Below are 25,040 nucleotides of genomic sequence, written 5' to 3'. Positions count from 1 at the left end.
ATAATTTTACCCGTGGACTGCAAGCTAGCTGTGTAGTGTATAATAAGTAGGTAGGACAAGGATTTATATGCAATTGTGTATTTGTATATTTTTGGATTTCTGTTAGTAATCTGTATGAATCTTAATGGTTTTGAATTAACTACTAAATTTGATATTTATTACATATTCATAGGTGTAACTAGACCTATACGAGCTCACAGTCCTGTGGGGGCGGCAAAACTGTACCTATCGGGTTACCATACAGGCAAAGTAATCAGGTGATTGGACCATTTGGAGCGGCAAATTTCCCACACTTAAAAAAAATGTATTTATAATATTACCTATATTATAATTTGAGACGGCACGCGGCGGCTAATGTCCTGCTTGTAGGCGGCAAATTGCTTAATTCACTGCGGCAGAGCCTACCCACTCTAGTCTTCACATTAATCACATAATATTTATAATAAATTAAAAACAATAATTTCAAACATATATTTATGTACCTAATTAATTTTAATATTGTTAATACAATTACAGGTGAACAAAATAAAACAATCAAAAATATTTTGAACATGGTTTCTCTTGAATACAAATTAAATTTGTTCAACATTTTTTCATTTTTAAAACTATTTGTTTTATCCCTTTCGTTTTTAATGTAATATCTGGAGTCATAATAGGTAGGTACCTACTATTTACTTATTTTTTTTCGATATAACATAGTATAGTAGGTACAAGATATTTTTATTTTTTGTGGTGTACATTTTAAAGTTAGGGGTCTTCAGGGTCTTGTATACTTCCCTAGTTGTACCAATGTACCTAATTTAAATTATATACTTATACTGTTTTCAAAATCTAATAAAGGTGTAAAATACTATTTCATGAGTTGACAATGTTCATAATATCTACATTCTGTGGACCATAAACCAGTCACTTTTTGATAAGTTATAGTTGATCGTTTTTAACAGGAAGAGGTGAACATTCTCGTTAATAATCATGTAAAACAATTTCCTATTTTCCTCTCAAAAACTAATAATTACCTAAATACCTCATTAAAAAGTCAAATTTATGGGTACTTAATAAATTATAATAATTATTAAATAACAGATTTGAGGATTTGAGTGGGTACATTTGTTTTAACTATTAACAATTTTTTTTTCATATATTTATAATTTTTACATCATATTAGATGTTTTATGGTAAATGGTAAGTATATTGTGATACTGGTTTTGTGTATACAAATTGGTGTTCTAGTATCTTGAGTGCAATATTGATAAATGAATTCCCACATCTAAGTTTTTAGTAAATATGTAATATGTTTTTATTATCATGTGTACAGTAAGGACTACCTATTATGTAATAAAAAAAAAAAAATCAAATATGCAGTTAAATCTTAAATGTTCCCTAAAAAAATTACACTGTTGTGGCCATATTACATTTTTTTTGTTTTTATTTTATTGAATTTACTTTGTATACAAATAATAATAATACGGCCAATATAAATCTAATTTAATCTATCCACTGACCATTAAGAATATAAAAATTAGTTTCTATGACTATCATTTTATGATAAATTCACGTTATAATTGAAAACCTTATTCAAGAAAAAAATATTTAAGTAGGTAGTACTTAATTTTCAATTAACTCAAAAATATGTCCTGAAAATGTCAAAATATGCAAACATATACAGACATGCAGTAAAAATTTTGAGTATTTGATCACAAACATTTTTAAATATATTGTGTACTTACTAAGCATATAATAAAGTAAACCAGAAAAAAAATATGCAAATGCGTGAAATTCCTTGCTCAAAATTAATGTGTTAAATAATTAAAATATGTACTTATATAATCTTTTCTTTGCCACTCATACTTATTATGTTCCATGGGTATAAATTGTATATTATAGATAAAGAAAAAAAGTTATTCGTAATAACTAACCATTAACTAAGTATTTCTAAGATAGTTTGTGATTTATAAGTAATTTGTATAGTAATTTAATTGTGTTTGACCATTCATGAAAAACTGAATATATAAATATTAATATTATGTTTAATTATCAATGGTAAATAAGCCTATATTATATTATTATGTATTGTGAAAGTTGAGAAAATAGTTAATTTTAAAAGTACCCTTCTAATAAATTAAGGTAAATAGCTTAAATGTGCCAAAATCTTGAATTTGTTTCTGCCAACACCATATTCAGAATGTTGAAATAAATGCATATGGTAAATACGAGGAAGACATGGAAATAATTCAATAAATGACAAAATCTTGATATAATTTTGTTTTTTATTAAATATTGAAAAATTATGATAGTTCTGTAAAAAATGTTAAAAAAAAACATTAGAATGTAGGTAATCAAATTTATAACACTGATAAAAATTTTACAAATATAAAAAAAAAAAAAAAATAAAGTCACAAATTTATATAATACATAACAAAACTTTTAAAATGTTTCATATATTAATATTTATTATCACCAATTTATAAGTTATTAAGTAATAAATAAAAATAATAATAAAATCATAATATTATGAACTCTTATATTTTACATTACAATTTACCATATTATAAATTGTTATTTGTTACATTTAAGTAGGTGCAGTATAATATATTTTAAAATAAATGGTATCTACCTTAATATACTAGAGAAAAATAGAAACACAAAATAACAAAACGTTTTACACTTTCAAGCATAGATTAATAAAAATATGGTTAGGTAAATAATAGTTTATAAATCAATACATGAAATCTTAATACCATTAATTGTATACAATTTTCATTATACATAACGATTGTTATATATTACATAATATTACCACCATTAGTTTCTTTAAAAATATTTTTGCACATTACATTTTAAAAGCCATTATTTTCAAAATTCATATAACATGTCAATCTATTATTTTAATATTAATCACTTGGAATTATGGAATAAGTAACTTCATAATTATGTTCACTTAATGATCAAAATGAAAATGCAATGTTTATAAAACATTTATATTATTATTGTGAAAATAAATGTACTTTCTTTTTTAAAATTAAATTGAAGTAGTGTAAAATGCAAATATAAACCATTACATTAAAAAAAAAACTATTTACAACAACTATCATTTAATAAGTAAATTAATAATGACATATTAATTATAATGTTTATGCATTTTTAATCTTGAAATAACTTAATACCTACATTTAAATACTGGCACTTTAACATATGTTTAAGTGAAAATTAGTTCAACAGTAATAATATAATACACAATAAACTGTTAACCCCCAAAAACATTTTAAAAAAATGTAACCTTAAACAAAAAACAAATAAGAAATTGATCAACTGGATTTGTGTATTTTAAATTTAGTTAATAAGTAATTCATGAAAACATTATAGATGCAGTCTTACATAGAATTGTAGAAAAAAAAAAATATTTTTTGGTCAAATGATTCATAACTCAGAATCAAGACAAATTAGTTCAATTTCTTTCATTAGTTTTAGAGCTTTCTCGGATGCTTCAAAAAGGTTTTGTGTTTTTACTCGTTCATCTACAATATCTTTAGATTCAAGTAATAGTTCTGCCATATTAAAATGTTTTGATTTGTATATTTTGGAAATTAAATCTTTTTGAAAGTTTTCTTTTATTTGGTTTACCATTTCATACATAATTGTCTTGGGAATAGTGTCTAGAATTACTTTTTTAATCACTGTAAAGTAACATTTTATAAATAAAGTGAGCAAACCTGCTCTACTTTCTAATATTAATTCATTCGAATCACCAAAACCAATAAAAGCACATGTTGCTATTTTCTCAACAACTTGACGCATTTGTAGTAATGAATTTCTAATCCATGATTCATCTTCATCGGAATGAGTGGACAAATCTTCAACAAAATTGCAGTTTGATAATTCTGCAAATTCGACTAGTTTTTCACAATTGCATTGTTTGACTACTTTCCCAAAAAGCTTTTTATATTCATTGGAATTTTTTACAGCTTCAATAAAGTCAACGTGTTCGGTATTTACATATTCTCTCTGATATTGAATTAATTTACTAACTGCTTCTAAAGTTTTTGTCTTGTATTTATCCAATAACTCTGCTAATATTTCATTAATTTTTTCAAAAAGTTTAGGATATTTTTTCAACTTACAAGTAATATCAGCATCAAGTTTGTTAATGTTTGAGATTAGCTCATCATATATAGCTGTGACACATGCTATTGATGGACTCTCAAATAATTGTATTTGTTTCTTTACCAAATGATCAAATGCATCAGTTGGCATAAAAACACCCATGTTGGTTCCAGATGCATTATTGATAACATTAAAAATATACTCTAGAGATAAATCATGCATTGGATCAATGTCATTAATTTCTTTATTATAAGTGGTTTTGAAATATTTTGCAATGGTAGCACCTCCATTAAGGCCTATATGACTTATATTGGCTTGGCCGTCCAAACTAGCATTATAACTATTTGCAGTCTGTGTGATCAAATCAAGCAATGATCGATCGTAGTTGCTAGTAAATTCTTTCAACAATTTAATTTGATATCCATACTTAGTATTCATTTCATATAGTTGAGTTTTTAGTTTTGGACAGGACTCTTTTATTTTTTTAATTAATAGAGTTTCAAGTTGTTTTCCTAACACATCCATTCCATGATTATGTGCTATGTCAGGATAAACTTTATTGAAAAATAATTGTTCATCCTTATGAGAATCTAACATTGTTTTTTCATTGTTTATATCTTTTTGTGAACGATTTATAACACCGATTATTCCAAGTTTAACTGGAATAACTTTTCCAGAAAGTAATTCTCTAGCGTCAGTTCCAGCGTCCATTATGTCTATTTTAGTAACAACTGCTATTGTACGGTCACCATCTGGATCTACTGATTTTGCAATTTGCAAGCTTTCGCTAGTTGCAGGATCTGTGTTTGCTGTTACTACTGCCAATATTATTGAATTTTGGTTTTTTATAAAATTTAACACCAAATTTTTTATTTGTTGTTCTATATCTTCGGGTTGGCCACCAACAGGCACTTTAGTAAGCCCCGGAAGATCAACAAAACTTAAATTATATAATTGTCTACTGTAGATGTTCAACACAATAGGTTTATCGGTAATATTTTTTTGGCCTTTTGTAAGTTCTTCGGTTTTAATTTCAATTTCTTTTCGGACTTTATCAAAATCATTAAAAATAACATTTGGTTTATGCGAAAATATAGCATAATCTTTTAATTTTTTTGTATCATCGTCTCCAATTTCAAATTCTGTAGGATTTATTAAATGCAAGACCAGAGGAGCTCGTGTCACTATACCTGTACCTCTTGGTAAAAATGACTTACCTATTAAACTTTCTAAGACACTACTTTTTCCAGAGCTTTGTGAACCTACCACAACAATCTGTGGAATATCAACTTTTTGTTTTGTGCTAATAGTAGAAAACACGTCTTGTAACTTATTCATTACCAAAATTAAAGAATCCATATTGAAATTTATCAGATAGGTATATTCTGTAAAATAATTTAATCAAATTATAAAAATGTTAGTACTTGTGCTTGTTAATTCTTACTATAGAATAATAATAATAATAATAATACATAAATTTCTTGACATTTTTTATGTCTTATAAATTATAATAACCATTAATTATTAAACCTAAAATAAATGTATAACAAATAATCTTATATTGAATGTAACTTAAAATAGTATTGTTCAGTTACCTTCTAATTTTATTACTTGGATACAATTTCAAAAATATGGTTCTCTAAATTAAATTAAATTAGGTACTTTATCTTCATTGTTATTATAGTTAATAATTAGTTAAAATTTACAAATCTTTAAGAATACAAATTTAAAAATTAGACAATTATTTTTCTTTTAAAAAAAATTTTGGAAGGATATTGTATTATATTTTCAAATCTTAGGTATTTAAATAGAAAAACGTTTAGCAGTTAAATATTTATATTATGTTACTAATTTGTTGATATCCGAGATTTTGAATACTCATAATACTTAATTTAACTGAGTACTGGTTTAGTTGACACCCGCCACTTATATTTTTTGTATTTTCGATGTGTTAATCGTCTTTTATAAATTTTTTTCTTTTATACTGCAGATAAAAAAGGTACGAACAACCGCAGTATTAAAAATAATAATAATAATAATAACAACACAATAAATTCAAAAGCATGAAAAATTATATTTATGAATAATATTGTAAAATAAAAATAAAAATAGATAAACGTATGCAGGTGGCTAAAATTCGGATATAAATCTTTCATTATTTCCGCAAAATGATACGTCCGTTTAATTTACTTTGCCACAAAATTGAAATGACGATATGCTGATATAATATGAATATATGATACTTTTGTATTTATTGTGTTGTTATTATTATTATTATTTTTAATACCGCGGTTTTTCGCACCTCTTTTTGAGTCTGCAGCGTAAAAGAAAAATTGTATGAAAGATGATTAGCATTTAAAATACGAGAAATATAAGTGGCGGGCGTCAACTAAAGCTAAGTGGTAGTAGAATACGCGGGGGTCAAGCCGTCAATTAAACCAATAAACCAAATATATTTGTAATGTAACAGAAACATTATCTATCTATAATAAAAATTGAAAAACGGTTGTTCAAGTGAGAAAAAAAATTTAAGGACAAAAAAATAGCCCGTCGTTTTTTGTTATTGCCCCCCCTCACAACCAATAAAAAAACCCCGATTCAAAACTGTTATAATTTTTTTGTTATTGATTAATTCATTAGAAATGTAGAAACATAAATAAATATATAAGTATACTATTATATTATAACGCTTTTGTTGACACCAGTGGCGTATTTACAAGTTTTTTTTGAGGGGGGGGGGGTGAAACGTTTATTATATATATTATATTATGTTATACATGTATAAATACAAAACTATAAAATGAAATCAAGCTTTCTGTTTTTATTTGCTAAATCATCAATCCCTGGAGGGGTGGACCCCCCTCCTAAATACGCCACTGTTTGACACATAATTACATAATAATAATAAATAATACATTTAAAGAATAATGTACTTACATTGGAAATAAAAAATAATTGATGGATGGCGGAAATTCTTCAAGTATTAATATTATTCTATTAATAATTACTGATTATTAAGGGGTTTATTAGTGTCAATTATCAGACAATATTGCAGGCGAGTAAGAAGATCGTGAAAAATAATGGAATAACGCAGACGAAGACGTCTCGTCGCAGCGAATAAATCTATAATATTATATTTACAATTTTATTATTAGGCAAGGTAATATGTCGAGTAAAAGAATATAAAAACAACAACAATTTGTCACGACTATTAGCAGATATAAATGGTATAATAATAATAATATTATGATGTTGTAGATGTTTGAAATACGTACCTATTACCGTCACGCTGTACACGGATAGCCCCTATAAATGGGTACGACAGAAGTTGACGAAACCCAGTCGGACGGGGTACAACTGGTACAAGTGACAAGTCACAATAGTCGACGGTGGGTAGCGCAAACAAGAAGGACCAGTCGTACGGCTCGTCAAGGAGCAAATGCAAATGATTATGCGGCACGGCGTGGACAAAAATCCAAACAACGGTCAAGACAGTCGCTTATCTGTTCTTCTTTTGTTTTCGCACTTCGCGCCGATACTTTATTTCATAATAATATCTATTTAACTATGGTGTCAACACTGGTCGGTGTCCCCTTCTACCGGCTACCGCGTTGATTTTCTTTCAGTAATATTGTCGATCGTGTATATTATTATTATTATTATTTCGTGAACGACGTTTACTGTCCCATTTTAATCTACGCCACCGGTTCTTAGGGAGAGAGGAGAGATAAAATAATATCGCGGGCCCGTCCGCACCACGATATTATTATAATATTATTTATATTATTGAACTCGTTCGTCGTTGTCGTCGTAAAATGCTGATGATAACAATAACATGTTTGATATTAATAACACTGCGCGCCGCTCTATTCTTTTAATATTATATTTTGTCGATATAAAAATAACATATTATTATGGTTTTTATCCATTTTCCGCGCGATATTGTTTGGACTTCAGTGAATAAACAACAATAATAATAATTTCTTGACAAATGGACGGCCGTGTATCCGTGTTCCATTCATGACTTCGGACATCATTATAATACGTAAAATAAAGCGTTAAAAATAACTGGTAAACCACGTTGTAGAATAGATTTGGTGACATTATATTACTATTATTGTTATAACTCAGTACATTATTAATATCACTATTTTCATTATAATAAGACCATTTTTAGTAGTAATAGGTATTAATATCGCCATCTTCAATCTATATAGAATATACCTATATTATATTATTAATTTATTTCTAGTTAAAATATTGCTATGTCATATCGTAGTCGATATCGAGTTAAATCACTTGTGTATTCGATAAGATATTATGAATGATTTGCTTTCCCATCTAAATTAAATTACGTATTTTTTTTTTTTTTAGTCCTTGTTTCATAATTTTATTAGATACTTATTTTTAAGGGAAGTGTCATATCTCCCTGACATCCCCCCTCTGCGTACGCCACTGGAATAGAAGGCTACCACGTCCGAGTCAAATCCGTGAATAATTACAATTTTAAATATTGTCAATTGTGTGCGGTTTGGTTCCGAGAAGGATTTTAAATATTTAAATGAGAAGAAAAATGTTTCACTTAATTAGTTTTATTACAGATTTTGGTTTTTAACACGGGCTCCGGTTCCAATAATTAATATAACATCTGAATTTGAATATCTGATCCCAATTAATATATGCCGAAGCTATACACGTTCTTTACAATGGAACAACTTCTAACAAAACGAATCAATATTATATAAATATATAATAGACACAACAAGAATATACGATAAGAGTTACAATTACTAAGACATGACGACTTTGAATTTTGATGAAATACGCCACCCATTGATAACTCTCTCTTTCTATTGTTAATATTATTTCCCATATTATTTAATATTAATTTAGTAAATCACGACACCACCTAGCTTCGGGCGCAGTGGCGGTTTTGGTTGTATTTTTTTAGTGAGTCGAATTATGTATACCCCCTCCCCCCATCAAAACAAAAATTAAATAGTACAAATGGAATTTAAAAATATAAAAATAGTTATAATATAATATAATTTTTATTATATATATGTAGTGACATATACATATGTATTACAACAATAACAATTGGATGTTTATTTTCTTGTTGAACGTGCCGCACTGCCGCAGTGCCTTTAGCTGTGGCTGCGGGACAGTGGCGTAAATTGGGCTAAATTGTTAGGGTTGCAATCAGTTTTTAGGTTGGGCAGGCTTCAAATCAGCTGCCATTTATATTTTTTGTATAACACAATACCTAATACAATATAATATATATATATATATTATAAGTATAGATTTAAAATATTAAACTACTTAACTATTAACTTACTAAATTTATTTTTTAGTTAACGAATTTATCTTTCATTTTAAGAAATAAGTTAATTTATTTTTTTTTACATTCACTATTTTAGTCGTTTTTTTGTCAAAAAATATTTTCATTGTGAATTTATATAATGATATAAACAACTGAACTGTTTTTAATATGTATATTAAATACCTTGTTATCAATTTAATAAAATATTTTGTGGTTCTTTATTAAAAAATACACTAATACTCTATTACAAACACACAAATAATATCTGTATGAAAGACTTTATTTAATAATGTAAATTAATTATTTTCAGCTTTTAGGCACCTTAACTATTATTTAGATGACTATTGTTAGATAAAACACAATTAAACACTATTAATTAAAACACATACTATATAGAAATACTGTATGTTGTTTGAAATATAAACATTATAGTCTATAATTTAGTTGTGTGTTGATAAGAAATAAAGTACGGTAACGAATAAAAAAAAATATTTAACTGAGTTAAACAAAAATTGTATTAAACTTTTAACTTTTACTTTTTCTTATTGACGCATATCAACTTAACTGAGTTAAAAAAAATCATTAACTTGCCGAGCCTTGGTTTTTTACTGAAGGAATAATATCATTTACTGCAGTAGTAATCGGCGGCCTCTGTAATTATTATCAGCTACCATTGAGACTCGAGTCGGCCGATCACAATAAATATACATATTGGTATAATAATAAAAAATGATTAATAACAAAACTATAAATAATTGTGGAAAGGATATAAATATAATAATAATTCCAGTGCTTCAAAACAAAGTTAAACATTGGTTCTCAAAATATAAATTAGTTAATTTATTATTATATTGATATTTCAATTTTTTGAAAACTGAAATCGTGATTTTTTGGAGTCGCAAAAAGATACACTTGCGACCCTTTGATATTTTCAGGGGTTGCAAGTGCGACCCCGTGCGACCCCCAGTTTACGCCACTGCTGCGGGATGACTATAATAGTAAATTTATTTTCAGTACGTAGAGGCGATGACAAAACGTGCCTTATTATGATTATTGCATATGTGTAATTCTACTTAATTAACCAGTCGCGTGCATTCGCGTACATACGCATGTGTGTGTAATTTGTGTAGCAAGTACAAAATCAGTGGCGACGTAAAACGGTGCCTCTCTGACGTCATTGGAAATACGCTGAAATACCGACGTTCGTTTACGATGTTTACGTACTATTTTTATAATTATTTCGTGCATTTCTTATCGGTTTATCGATATTTTTGATAATATACACGGAATCATAGGTACAATAAAATAATAAATTATAATTCAAATTAAAGTGAAACGAAGAAGCATTTTTTCTCAAATAAAGTCATAAATACGTTAAAAATTATTAGCGAAATATTTGCTATTAGTGAACCAAAAAGTTCACATTTTGTGTATTATTTACCTCAAAATTTTAGGTGAGGTGCCACCTCACTTGCTTCACCCCCAAAACCGCCACTTTTCGGGCGTCTTGGAGGATTGCCAGGTATGTAGGAGTGTCCAAATTTTTAATTAGCTGATTTGAATGGTTATTTAAATGGTTGTGAAATCTTTTATACAATTTTTTTGCTTTATAATTTATTGATTTAAGTTTTAAGTCGGTATGACGGTATGTAGTGTATAATTTAACACGTACGGAAGAGTATTTGGAGCATTTATCAGCTTTCCAAGACCCAAGCTTTGAAATGTTTGATTCTTTTTAATATTTTTTTTTTTACCCCAAAGTTGTAGTCCGTAAGTCTAAATTGGTTTCAATAGTGTCTTGTACATAAGCAGTTTAGCTCCCACGGAGGTGTATTTAATATTTTATTACAGCATATTAGGGGTTTGAGTATGAGAAGACGAAAAGTTAATGCTAATCTTTTAGTTCTGATGTGGTGAGCCGCCTACGTTAGTCTTTGATCCAGAATAAGATCGAGATATTTAATTTTTGTAGAGTAAAGAATTGGATTATTGTATAGAAACATTAGGGCAGAGCATAATATGTCTGAGTGTGAATGGATTTATTTTGATTATTAATTTTAAACAATCATTAGGTAAACCAACTTTTCATTGCTTTAAGGTAAGTTTGCAGATTGGTTGACGCGATGAGTGGATCAGTGTATATTATCATTTTGTCATTAGCGTAATCGGCTACTGAATTATTGGTTGTAGTAGATGGGTCAAAAGCAAATATGTTGTACAAAATAAGAGAAAATATAAAATACACGAAAAATAGAAAAGACTAAAAGTGATATATAGATGTTATAACAATTTATACGCAGGTATTAGGTACTGGCATTGATAAATGGTACTTTAGGTGCTAGTGGTGCTACCTAGTAGGTAGACAAAATAAAATAATATATTTTGATTTATAATATTACAGGGAATAGTGATTACGGTGGTTGCACTGTTTGACTAGTTAAGAGCCAGTCACGGCAACCCGTAAATATTTTGGTTAAAATATAGGACCGCTAAGTTTTTTTTTTAATATAATGGAAATATCGATTTCTATTGTCTAATACGTGTTTTTGATAATCCCGACTTATTGAAACTGAATTGCAGAAGAGTGGTAAATAGGTACGTAAATATATGCCTATACGAATTTACGATACACGAAAAACGGAGTTGTTATAACCGGTAATTGCTATACAGGCTAAATATTAAAATTATGTAGGTACAATATAGTACCATATTATTATATACATGATGATTTATAATTTTAAAATTTTAAAATAAGTATTTATATTTCAATTACTCAACAATGCAAGTAGACTTCAGACTAAAGCTGATATTTTATTTACAAACATTTTAGATTTTATTATTTTATTCCTTTTATGGTTAGGTTATTTAGTGTTTATATAGTATGCATTTTTATACTTTTTTATGTATGGATACTAACTGGACGTTGACTTAAATTTTTCAATGACAACTTAAAATCATTTTGATTATTTGGTATTCAATCTACTAGTTATATTTGTACAAATTATGTTTGGATTTATACCTAAATATGGCTGATGGTTATATATAGGTATACCTAGGTAGTAGGTATGCTTTAGATATTTGGTAAAAAACCATAAGGCGAGGGAACAGATAGATGATAGCACTATTGTTTTTTTCTCTTATTAGATCCATAAACAATATATGTATTATTATTATACTTAAAAAATAGTTTTTTGAATGATTTTAAAACTTTTTTGTATTTTATATTCGAATTAAAAAAAAAAATTATAAATTTAAATGGATAATATAACAATTGTTTTGAGGCAATATCATATTACTTAACAAATCAATGTATCAAACGATAAATAATATTATTCTTTATAATAACAATGATTATTATTGTGATGAATGATTTTTTCTCGAAATTTAATATACAAAAGATAAAAATACAATTACGAATATGAATATTATGAAAGCATGTTTTAATGCCATATATTTTCGATATTGCGTCATCCTGAAACTAATACAACATTACTAAGACGAAAATAGAAATTTACATTAAATTCCGATATGTATAATAATAAATTATTAATAATCTATATTTTATTAAATTACGTTTCTAAAGTAAATCGTGAACCAGTGGCGGATCCAGAGGGGGCGATTGGGGCAATCGCCCCCCCCCTCCGTTCTCTCTAAAAAATAGTTTAAGTCCCTGATTTTAGTTTTTGACGTAATTATACTTCAGGGGTAACAAAATTATAGTGATATATTATTTTATTACTATTATCTACTATAAAAAATATTTTTTTTGTTCTATACGAGGCTGTGGAAAGTAACATATGTATGTACCTAAATAAATACTTTATCAAAATTAATGTGTGCCTTTTAAAAAACGCTCCCCCTCCTGTTATCTTGGTCTGAACCGCCCCTGCCGTGAACATATTATAATCCAAATTCGATGTTTTTATCGTTAATTTATGCTTATTTTTGTTGAAAAAGCGCAATGTTGTATTCACTAAACACAATATACAAAGATGCGATAATTTAATTTAATGTAATATGAATAGAAAAAAAATATATTATGTTTATATCTCATCTAATCAAAAATATCGCTGCATTCGCAGCTGATTAAATTATTTTTCAGTACGATAGAAATATTCAAATATGTTTTACAATTATTTATTATAATGCAGTACCAACATAATATGATGTTAATGTACTTACTATTCATTATGTTATGAAAATAACATTTCTATAGTTTACTTAAATAATTTTGTGTATTTTAGTTTTAAATTTTTATTTATAAGTATTATAAATTGTTGTGAATTGCTAGATTATAATATGTTGAGAAAATTAATCCTTTTTTAATAATTGCAGCAAATTAAGCAGTATAATATAAAATAATTGATTAGAGATTATGTTAATAAAATTGATAATTTATTGGTATTCCACGCAATTGACATTAAACTTAAATATATAAATATAATGTATCTTTGATTTTAATGTCATCGCGATAAAACTTATGATGGTGTATTAGAACATTATATCTTTATGAAGAGCATATTTTAATTGTTAGAAAATTAAAAGGCATATTGTATAATAATGCCGTTCTAATAATTAAAATATCAACCGTTTAATATTATTAATTATGTTATGTTAACTTAGAATATGTAAAAATTAACATCACCTTACCTTTTTTTTTTAAGTATGTTATATTATGTATACCTTTTTACTATTTACTTACATCGTTTTACTCTATGTGATTATGTAAGTATAATAATACCTAAAATAAATGTGATATTTTCGGGAAACATAATTTAATCAATAATTCAACCCTCCGTAATATTAATAGTAAAATAAATTACGTTCGTACAGTTATCATGAAATATACTTACTTAACGTACTTATTACTAAGTAATATAGGCTGACAGACAAATCTTCGCTCAGAATCGTTTTTTGAACATATTTAATGATTTATCATTAAATATAAATTAAATAAATCATACATTCAGTGACCTACTTAAAGACATGGTGCGCATACAGCGGATATCTATGTATTTTTCCACATTTGTATACATAGATATCAAAATATGGTCACTAGTAATCGTTGAATCAATAAACAGTCCTTCGGTAATAAGACTTCGTATAGTCAAATTATTTATTATTATATTCGTATTCACAAGTTGTACACAATTTATAATTTTTTTTTTTATGATTTATTCATATTTTTCTGACAACAAAATCTGCAAGGCGACTCTGTGAGTAAATGTGTAACTAAGTTACTGATTTTATATATTTTATTTAGTAGGTACATTGCATACATTATATACTGTTGAGTCTCAATACCTATATGACTGTAGAGCCTCTAGGGCCTATATTTTATTTTTAGGAATAATTATTAAGATTTTAAACAACAAAGTTTTTACCTAGCTTCTAGCCAGAATACTATGTGATAATTCCATTTATAAGTACCTTATCGATTTTCTATATAATAATAATTATTATTTATAGTATATGTTGTAATACCTGAAGGGTTAGAAGGGTTTTATTAAGAACCTCATTTTTATAGATATTTATTTGTGAAATATTCATTACCCTTCTATATTACTATATTATACTGCAGTAGTGCAATATTCAAAATACCATTGTCCCCTATTTCTAATATATTATTTAGAGAAGAGTAGGTAGGTACACAAATAAACCTATGTGGCTATGTCCTATGTCCAACAAACTATATATTAGTTATATTACACAATACATATAATTATATATTGATTATGAACTATTTATAATCAATGATATAACATAATATTATACATTACCAGTTATCACATTACAATAAATAGGTACAAGTGTATATAACGTACAAACATTGACACGCTTTTCAGCCATCATGAAATTCGCAGTATTTTGGCATGTTATTTAAATAGTGCCTTGGTGACCTGTTCCGAACGCATAAATTAATATTAAAGGTATTAGATTTGTAGGATTTTTTACTCTATTATCTACGTATTAAGTATACTCCCGAGCCCGTCTTTAATTTAAACAGAATGTAAATGATGTATTTTAATATAAATATATAATAGAAATAATGATTATATATATATATAATTCGAAAATGTCAATACCCTAGTGATTCACCGCGATTCACCATATCTAAATTGTTTAGATTACAATTAACATTAAGTACAGTTCAATGATTAAAATGCACAAAAACACAAATTATACTAATTAATCCATATAAACTATGTAATAATGTAAGGTTAGTGTTCATAGTACAACTAACAATATATGATTATCGAGTAATTAAATAAGTAACACAAATGTATTAAATCATAGGCTAGATAAACTTTCAGTAAACCACAATTACTGACTTTACATTTTTTTCTTTTAAATTCATTTTACATCTGGAGTCGTCGGATCACAGCGGATAGTGATATCCCCCCGACACTCATTAGTCAGTACTAAAGTAATACGCTGTAATAGTAGATATATCAAAACTATTATATTATGAAGCTGTCGCTATTTGTATTATGTACTATTATATATTATATAGTAAGCACTAGACAAAACTTATTTTTGAATGTATAATACGATAAACGTCAAAGTGAGACACCGAACAATATATTTTTACTCCGTAAAAATGATACTCAATAAAATAAAATCATTTGGATGAATTGAATAATTATAAATTTATTTTAAACAAATTTGTTATAACTCAGCAATTGTATTATTTTTTCAACGTTCTATTTTCGCATAGGTAATTGATGCAAAAGATAAAATATGAAAAAAATTATCAACTCAATTTATTTTTATACATATTATTAGCAGTAAATTTTACCGATGCTGATTTATAGTTTACCGGTGCTAAACACGGGTAGACACATCACTAATTGCGCTAATATAGAACCATGGATAAGGGTCACTCGATTAACAACGGTAAAATAAACATAGATGAAATTTATGTAAATTTATTTACGTACACCCGTCAAATTTATCGGGTAAGTTTACTAAAGTCGCAACTTTTCAACTGAGTGTATTTCATTATAGAAAATAGAAATCGTACCATTTCGTAGTCTAAAATTATAATTTGTTTAAAAAGTTCTTATAGAAAGTATTATTTATACTTATAATTTATTTTCTATTCTAAAAAGCTCCTAAATAATAATAATAATAAATATGATAAATAATTATCAAGAAAATCTTATGTTCCGTCTATATATATATATTATATACAAATTAATGTTTTTACGTCTATCTTTCTTTACTTGTCCTCTTTTGGACTCAAAAACTACTGAACTGTTTTCAATAAAAGTTGTATAAAATATATTTCTCGAAACCCAATTTGAGGATTTATAGCTTTGTTTTTCAACCCATTTAGGTTGCTATAAAGTGGCTGACATGTGAATTTCGTTTTAGCTCAATCTTTAGTCATGTTTAAAATCAATAATTTACAACCACTCTTTGAATTTAGTTTTAACCACGACATTATTAAATTAATTTTAGTCTTATATAGGTTTTATATTAGTTAATAGAACTTAAGTAAATACATTTTCAATATAATAATCATTCTCTAAAAAACAATGATATTTTAGTGTAGTTTTATTAAAATATTGATTGTAAATTATTCTATTCTATAAAGTTATTTTCTAAATATTTTTAAGTAATTATATCTACAGTTGTAAACCTTAGAACTTTTCCTTTTATAATTGCAGACTGGTTTACATGTGGGTGAGTCAAGTCTGAACTAAAAAAAAATCATATTTATTTTCAATTTTATTGAATAACATGGTGGAATGTCTACCCCACTGTTAATTACAAAAACCCGCACTATAATTATTGATTTGTGCATAAAAATACAAAAATTATAAACATTCTGTTGTTAATATAGTTATAGATACCCGATAAAGTTAAATATTATACTTAACTATAGTAAAAGGTAAGTTGAAATATTTAATGAAATTTAATTTTTGTTTAATTTTCTAGGAAATGGTATAATATGTGTAATTTGTTTTAATAATTCATAAATATCTAGTACTTACCTACCTAACAATAATAATAATTTGTATGATAAAATAACATAAAAATAACTAAAGGATTATATTATTATGATTAACCATTATAATATTATATAACTGAATACAAAATGTTTTAAACAAGTTAAAAGTGCTCTTTTGAACTTCTGTTTATGTTAAAACTATAAAATAAACCGGAAGGAAGTTAATTCTCAGGGCTGGTGTGGTGGTCAAAACTCAAAAGCATTGTCAATTGCCATTAAGTCACTTTTTATTCAAAGAAACACTTTTTAGAACTATTATATTATCTTTTGTTAGTTCAAAACAACATTATTATTTTATTTACATAATTATATTTGAATTCTATTAAGTAATATGAAATATACATAATATAATATGTATTATGGAAATATGTTAATGTTACAGTTTTAATAAGAGGCCTATTTGTGAATGTTTGTTTAACAATATTGTGTTGTCACTTGTCAGGAATTGTTTTTTGATTTTGTTTATACAACAATAATATTGTAGGTTTACCTTTTTTTGATTTAAATTTATAAAACCGTTATTTTTTATAGAGCAGTATTTTATCAATAGGTAATATAAATTAAAGGTTTTCATATTGCTTATCACATATTGGTCGACTACAATTAAATTATTTTTTTTTAGTAATCTGTTGATATAATATAATATTATAGTTAAAATGCTGATATATAAATATAATGTATACTGTTAAAAAACTAATAAATAACTAATTAATAGGTACTGTATACAAATTATAAATGGATATTCTTAGAATTATTTTCTTTTTTAATTTTTTCATGTATATATTATGTGTTTAATAATATGTAAAACTTAGAAACAATAACTTGTTACTTTTTTCTTCTTCTTTTATGTATTATTTTTAAATTTTAAAATGCTTTGGAATTTGGATTTAGTTATTGATATTTTATACTCTCAATGTCTAACACAAGTTAAATTTAAAAAAAAATTGATAATCATAAAATTGTATTTGTTGTTTGAATATTATAGTTGTATGATAATTTAATTAAATAATAAAAAATAATACTAAAAAAAATGATTTTTCATACATAGCTGTAGGTTATGATTATACTAGTATTTTACTTGGTTATAAAACGTATTATTTATGAAACATTAATCTGTTTAATACACCGGGCACCGGGAATGCACGTATACATAGTTAAATAATTATATTAATTATTGTATCCAAGTGTGGTTTTGTTACCTCATTCACACCTGGTCCTTGGTTAATTCTTTTTAATAATGTAAATAATAAATATTAAAAAACAATAATTTATGGCGATTGTTATATTTTGTTAAAAGTAGATATTATAAAAGTTTTAAAATAATTGTTTAACAAGAATAATAGGTATGTAAGCTTGGACAATCTTCGGAAAGATAATGATAACAATTTTTTATACCTCCTGAATTCGACTGCCTTTCCTCTTGAAATTTTGTCAAAACCACTACTTATTATATATTTATAAATTACTATGATAATATAAGTGCTATCAATTGAATAATGTTGAACATATTGCCTATATGCTGCTCTATGATATAGGAGAATAGGTACTATATATATGTGATTTTTGATAAACAGTTGTGCATCTCACTCTTATAGAAATATGTTTTGTTCGATCGCGAATTCAAATGTTCGGGATTTGAGTCTACACTTTTTACATTACCATCGTGTATACCTGTATTCTACACACTATACAGTACATATATATCATATATACCATGACTCTATGACGGGTAAACGAGTTTGCTTGAGAATATTATACATTGCACTTGCAGAAAAATGAAAAAGAAAAAAAATTGGTTGCTTTTTCCTCAAAACCAATTGTACGATACATTTTACGAGTTAACGAACTAACTCTAACTCCGACAGATGTTGGATGTTTCTCATAAATTTACTGTTGAACTTCACTAGGAATATTATATGCTCAAAAGAAATGCTAAAATTCCAAATCAATAAATGATAAGTTATATTATGTATTGAATAAAATAGTACTAATAATAGTATAATCACTTGAGTTTCGATGATATGCTATGAGCTCATTTTATATTTATTTTATTGTAATAATTATTTAGTGAATTATATATACATATGATTATAGGCAATAGATTAATATACAACTTAATATTCACAATAATTATTTAAATCTGGAACTACTTAAATAGTATATTACATATACAATAATTTACCGTTGAATTCAAATTTAACACATCTATTATATACCCTACTCAATGGCGAGGTACACTCGACGCTTACTATACAGCAGATTGATTTCCACAGTATTTTTTAAAATATACATGAAATTAAAATTAATCGTATAAACTATAAGTCTATAAAGTATGAATTCCATTGCGGTGAATAATGATATTTACCCGTTTACTCAGAAAATCGTGTAGGTACGTATAAAGTAGGCCATTTCCCGAATTATTTCTCCCGCAGAATTCTGCCAGAGCAATATGAAATATTAACATTTTATACTTGAAATATTATTATCGTAAAAATATAAAACAATGTTATATCCTTTTTGTAATGAATATGCTCGACAGTCATCACAACCATAAATTATTTTATTAGTTATACAATTAATAATTAATATACGTTTCGGACGAATAATATAAATGTAAAAACAATTTCTATAGTTATGCTGAGTATGCACTTACCCCAGTCTGAACGTGATGCAGAGATTGAAACCGCAAATCTTCCGTGTATGTAGATAGGCCGACGGTGAGTAGTCGGTAGTCTCGTCTACGAATCCAGGAAACCTGTAATGTAATTTGTATGACCATGATTAATGTCTTAAATTTAAAAAAATAATGTGACATGGTTTTAAATTTATATTAAATCATGAGTTTTTAGAAGCCCAAAGTAGACTATGACTACCTAGTAAATATAACTATAAATTATAATAAATAATAATCTTACAATCATATTCATTATTATGAATTACTGAATTAGTACAGTGTGTGAAAACTGTAATTTCAGTAGCCTTTGTGGCTGATATTAAAATATATGGCCCTCAATATACTCCAAATAAGCGGTCATAAAATTACCTTAAAATATATATTATCATCATTATTATTGCTATTGCTTTTTATTAAAAGATTATAGAATAAAATTATAGAGGTATTTTTTATATTGAAAAATACAAAGATGTATTTATTGAAAATGATAAAATTTGATAATTTTTTTTATATAATTAAGCCGTAAAATTCGATTTTAATATTTTGTTGTTTTTTCTAAAAATAATTATTTTGCTACTTTATTCATACATCCTTTGTATAACAATATTGTCTGCTGTCAGCCCGCAGGATATACTAGCGCATATTCTGCATCCCACGTACATCTACACGCCTATATATGATCTTTGAAGTAGGTAGGTTATTCTGTGTTAGATATATGCTAACAGGCTAACACAATGCTTAATTTATAAAATTTTAAAGTCTATAAATTAGTAACAGAATCTGTAAGTTAACTTTTAAATTGTAATTTGTTAAGACATAAATTATGAGATTTATTCGGTTGTAAATTACTAAATTAGGTTAATAACATTTAAATTTAATTTGTGAAACAATTAAGTACTTATACTGTTAATACATATATTATAGTGGTTGAAATAAATTTTTATAAAATTTAATTCATGTCGATTGTTTATCGTGATATAATCATTACTCTTTATTTTACACAGCTTAAATATTTGAAATAACACTAATAAAGCACTAATTAAAGTAGTATAATAAATGGATTACATCCGACTTAGTAATCTTAATGAGATGTAGAGTTAAACTATTTAAAAAAATTAAAAGAACAACCTTTCAATTATAATTATCTTAAAATTATATATAATACACAATATACCTAGGAACTTATTAACAAAATGTATTGAATGTACTAGAGATTTGCACTTCCCTAAAAATATAAATATGGCAAAAAGAGATCTTAAAAAGGTTCGGAATATAATAAATGAAGCCATGTATAATAAGGTAAATAATAATAAAAATATGAATTTTCTTCGAATTTTAATTATGAAAATAAACTAGTAATGGGTAGTGCTGAATTTCTAATGAATTTTATACATTTTTTGCTGCAGTTGGTGAACATTTTCTGAAAAATTAAAATTTATAACCTTGTTAATAAGTATAAATTCAGTATTTGAGTTAATTCAAATTCGATTTTCCTTAATTATGTAGCTAAGAAAGAGATTAAAATATATATTTTTAGCTGCAAAGGAAGTATAATACTTATTTTTATACTTGTGAATTATCAAGCCTTAAACTAAAACTGATTATCGACTATAATTAGTTTCATTAGTACATATTTTTACTTTATCTTTTACATCAGAAATTTTCCAAAATTTATTTAATCATACTTTAATTGTACCCATTTTTAAACATAGTAAAAAACATTGTTCCAATATTACTGTCCAATTTTCTTAACATATACGTTATCAAAAATTCTGGAGAAATATTTAAAAAGACGTTTATATAATTATCTTCAAAAATTTCATGTTTTTTCTGAAAACCAATTTGGTTTTGACATTATTCAGGTACATTGATAGCTTTAAAAACTCTTGTCAGTTGTATACATGTGAGTAACTAGGTTTTTAGAATCTTCCTTGACTTCAATAATGCATTTAATTCAATTGATCATAAAATATTGTTGAATAAAATGGATAAATATGATATTTGAGTGATTCCAAACAATTTAATTAATAGTTTTTTAGAAAATTGTAGTTTGCAGGTTTTTATTAATTATGTTCTAAGTAATTTAAATACTCATAATATTATGGTGTCTCACAAAGTACTGTTAAAGCATCATTAATGTTTATTATATTTATAAATAACTTATATTTAATTTGATTTTGAATACTCTATTTTTTTCCGATGGTACTATGATTCTCTAATTCATGATTCAAATTAATTTAATTTAGTTAATAAAGAAACAGAAATTATGTCTTCCATAAAAAAATGGTTTAATGTAAACTTCCCGGAAATGTATAATTAAAACTTGTTATATTCTGTTTTTCGTAAAAAAATTATATTTATTGATATTTGTTAACTTATTAAAATACATTTTATAGGTACTTATAATTGTAACTTCATAAGTATATAAGTATTAGTGAAATATAATATTGGTGTCATGATTGATAAATGTTTAAAATGGAATCTTCATATTGATTTAATCATTAAGAAATTAAAGAGTATTTTCGTCAAGTTTGAATATTAATGTATATGTTTTTCTATGAAGTTGTACAATTAGTATATATACTGAATAAGTGTATCGGGTGGCAGCTTTTAGAAAAAATTAAGTTTGCAAAGAACTACTGTTAATCCTTTACTAAGGATAGCTTTTAAGAAACCTTTTTATTCAAATAATATTTCTAATGTACTATATAATGCATATTATAGTACTTGCATATTAATTTTTGAAAAATCTCATGCAAAAGAAGTACCAACAAATTTATATTTTTATAAACTCAAAAGCATTTGTTATAACCACAATTATTCTACTCGACAAAAAATAAACAATGTATTTAAAATAAATAAATATAATCCGGATTTTAGTAAGAAAAATCCTTTTAATATAAGTATATATTTATGTATGCAATACAACATTCCTATAAAGCATTTTTATAATTATAGTCATAACAAAAAATATATAAAGTACAATATAAAAATTTGTTTGTAAAAAACCTATAGATATATATTGTACTGTATTCTAATGTTGTTTTTTTTTTACTTATAAGTAATAAGTACTAATAATATATTATTATTATTTAGTTATTTGATTAATAAGGATATATTAAGTTAATCATTTTAAATTTGTATAATCTTTCCTGATAAATAAGAACTGTTGTTTCCTCTGCAAGTTTAGGTTTTTGGAGATAATAATGAATATTTTATTTTTATATGGTTTTTTCAATGCAATAAATATTATTATTATTAAAAAAATAGTACCAACCTACATTTTGTCTTGTTATAATAATAATTATAATAATACGAACTATTATAAATTATTTTGAGAATTAAAAATGTTTATATATTAATTATAGTTGTTTCAATTGCAGTGTAATAACAATAAATAGGTAAGGTTTATAATTTAAACATGTTTTATTGTATTTATTACAGAGCGTTATACATTACAATGTTCAAATATTGCATGTTAGTTGGCCATAAATTATGTCGTACGTTAGACTACGTTAGGTACCTATTTTGATTGCATCTTGATTGCATCCCAGACTAAGGTATTGCATACTCTGTGTAGGGTCGTCACTATAATTTACTTGGCTTATAAAATTATTAGTACACGGGTACGGCACATTAACAAAAATCAAGACATCGAACCATAACCCCACTCGCACTGTGCTAGAGATGGCACACGCAATTATACCCTAAAATTAACAAAATACTAAATAGTAATATTTTTTTAAATTTTTGTACATTAATCTGTTCATTTTTAGTTCATATAAAAACAGTAAAATCTATGAATATCACTGATTTAACACTAATTTAATGTATATTTTACTTCGTTAATACTTTAATTATTTGAATACAATCTACTTGTAAAATATTTTGGCTTTCTAAAATTGTTGTAGAAGTTAGTAATAATTCATAGTTCGATATTTCATATAAATAAAAGATGAATTTATTTTTGAACTTGCTATATTATATAAAACGGAATTTTTGTAATGTGTATGAAAGTATGAAATATGAATAATATTGTGAATCATGGCACGAATGGTTGTTTTAAATTTTATAATTTCTCAATATAACTAATGTTTAACATTAAGTAGGTACATATCAGGTGATTCATTAATTAAGCGTCTACAATCATAATCTCGGAAAGTTTTGATTTGTTTGAAAATATTTGTATTCATAATTTGATGTCATTTCAAAACAAAATTTCTGAAAAAATTTATTTTTTTTAAGTTTTTTCTGAATGCGACCATATAAATTTAATTTCATAGTATTCTAAAACAGAACATTATTCGAAGAAGTAACTTATTGGGTATAACTAATTATAAGTATTTAACAACTTGTTTTAAACTCAATTTTTATGTATAGAAATACTCCGAAAAATATTTTGATTTAGAATATGAAATTAAAAATGAATGTTTTTATTCAAAAAAGTAAAAGGCTTAAAAACATGATAATGAATAAATATAGTTCTTTTTAAAAAGTTTTATTTTGAAATGACATTAAATTGTGTAAAACAAATATTTTAAAAATGTTAGAATTTCCCAGAATAATAGTGTAGCATACTAAATATTATAATAATTAAATCTACACTAAAGAAGCAATTCTACGAATCCGAAAGGGTTATTTGTGTTGAAACGTTTCAGGCAAAAAAGTACAGAATACATATTATAATTAAAAAAGATATCTTGAATTTGTAACCACGTAATAAATTGAAATAACGACTATCATAACGTTTAGTAGTTCCGTTTTGTGTTTGTACAACATTCGTTAACCTCGTTACAACAATATTTCTGCTTGGTTAGGTTATTAAACCGTTAATTAAAGCGCAACAACCAAATAATAATTTACAATGGACTAACGCGTATAAGAAACGCGCACATTTCCATTTTTTGAAACAGAGATGGATA

The 25,040-nt window shown here is 25.7% G+C and overlaps 1 protein-coding gene and 1 pseudogene across 1 annotated transcript in view; both read right to left on the bottom strand.

Annotated features, from left to right (window-relative positions):
* LOC113560777 (hemicentin-2-like) overlaps window positions 1-25,040 on the bottom strand; it is a 324,533-nt gene that overhangs the window by 64,151 nt on the left and 235,342 nt on the right. Inside the window, exon 4 of the mRNA XM_026966838.1 lies at window positions 20,098-20,199. Coding sequence (XP_026822639.1) covers window positions 20,098-20,199 — 102 coding nt within the window. The remainder of the gene's footprint in view (window positions 1-20,097; window positions 20,200-25,040) is intronic.
* LOC113560776 lies at window positions 3,316-7,514 on the bottom strand (annotated as a pseudogene).

Source organism: Rhopalosiphum maidis, chromosome 4 (assembly GCF_003676215.2).
Source record: "Rhopalosiphum maidis isolate BTI-1 chromosome 4, ASM367621v3, whole genome shotgun sequence".
In the NCBI taxonomy this organism is placed as follows: Eukaryota; Metazoa; Arthropoda; class Insecta; order Hemiptera; family Aphididae; genus Rhopalosiphum; species Rhopalosiphum maidis.
Note: the sequence above shows the minus strand (reverse complement) of the source record. Positions and strands in the feature narration are given on the sequence as shown.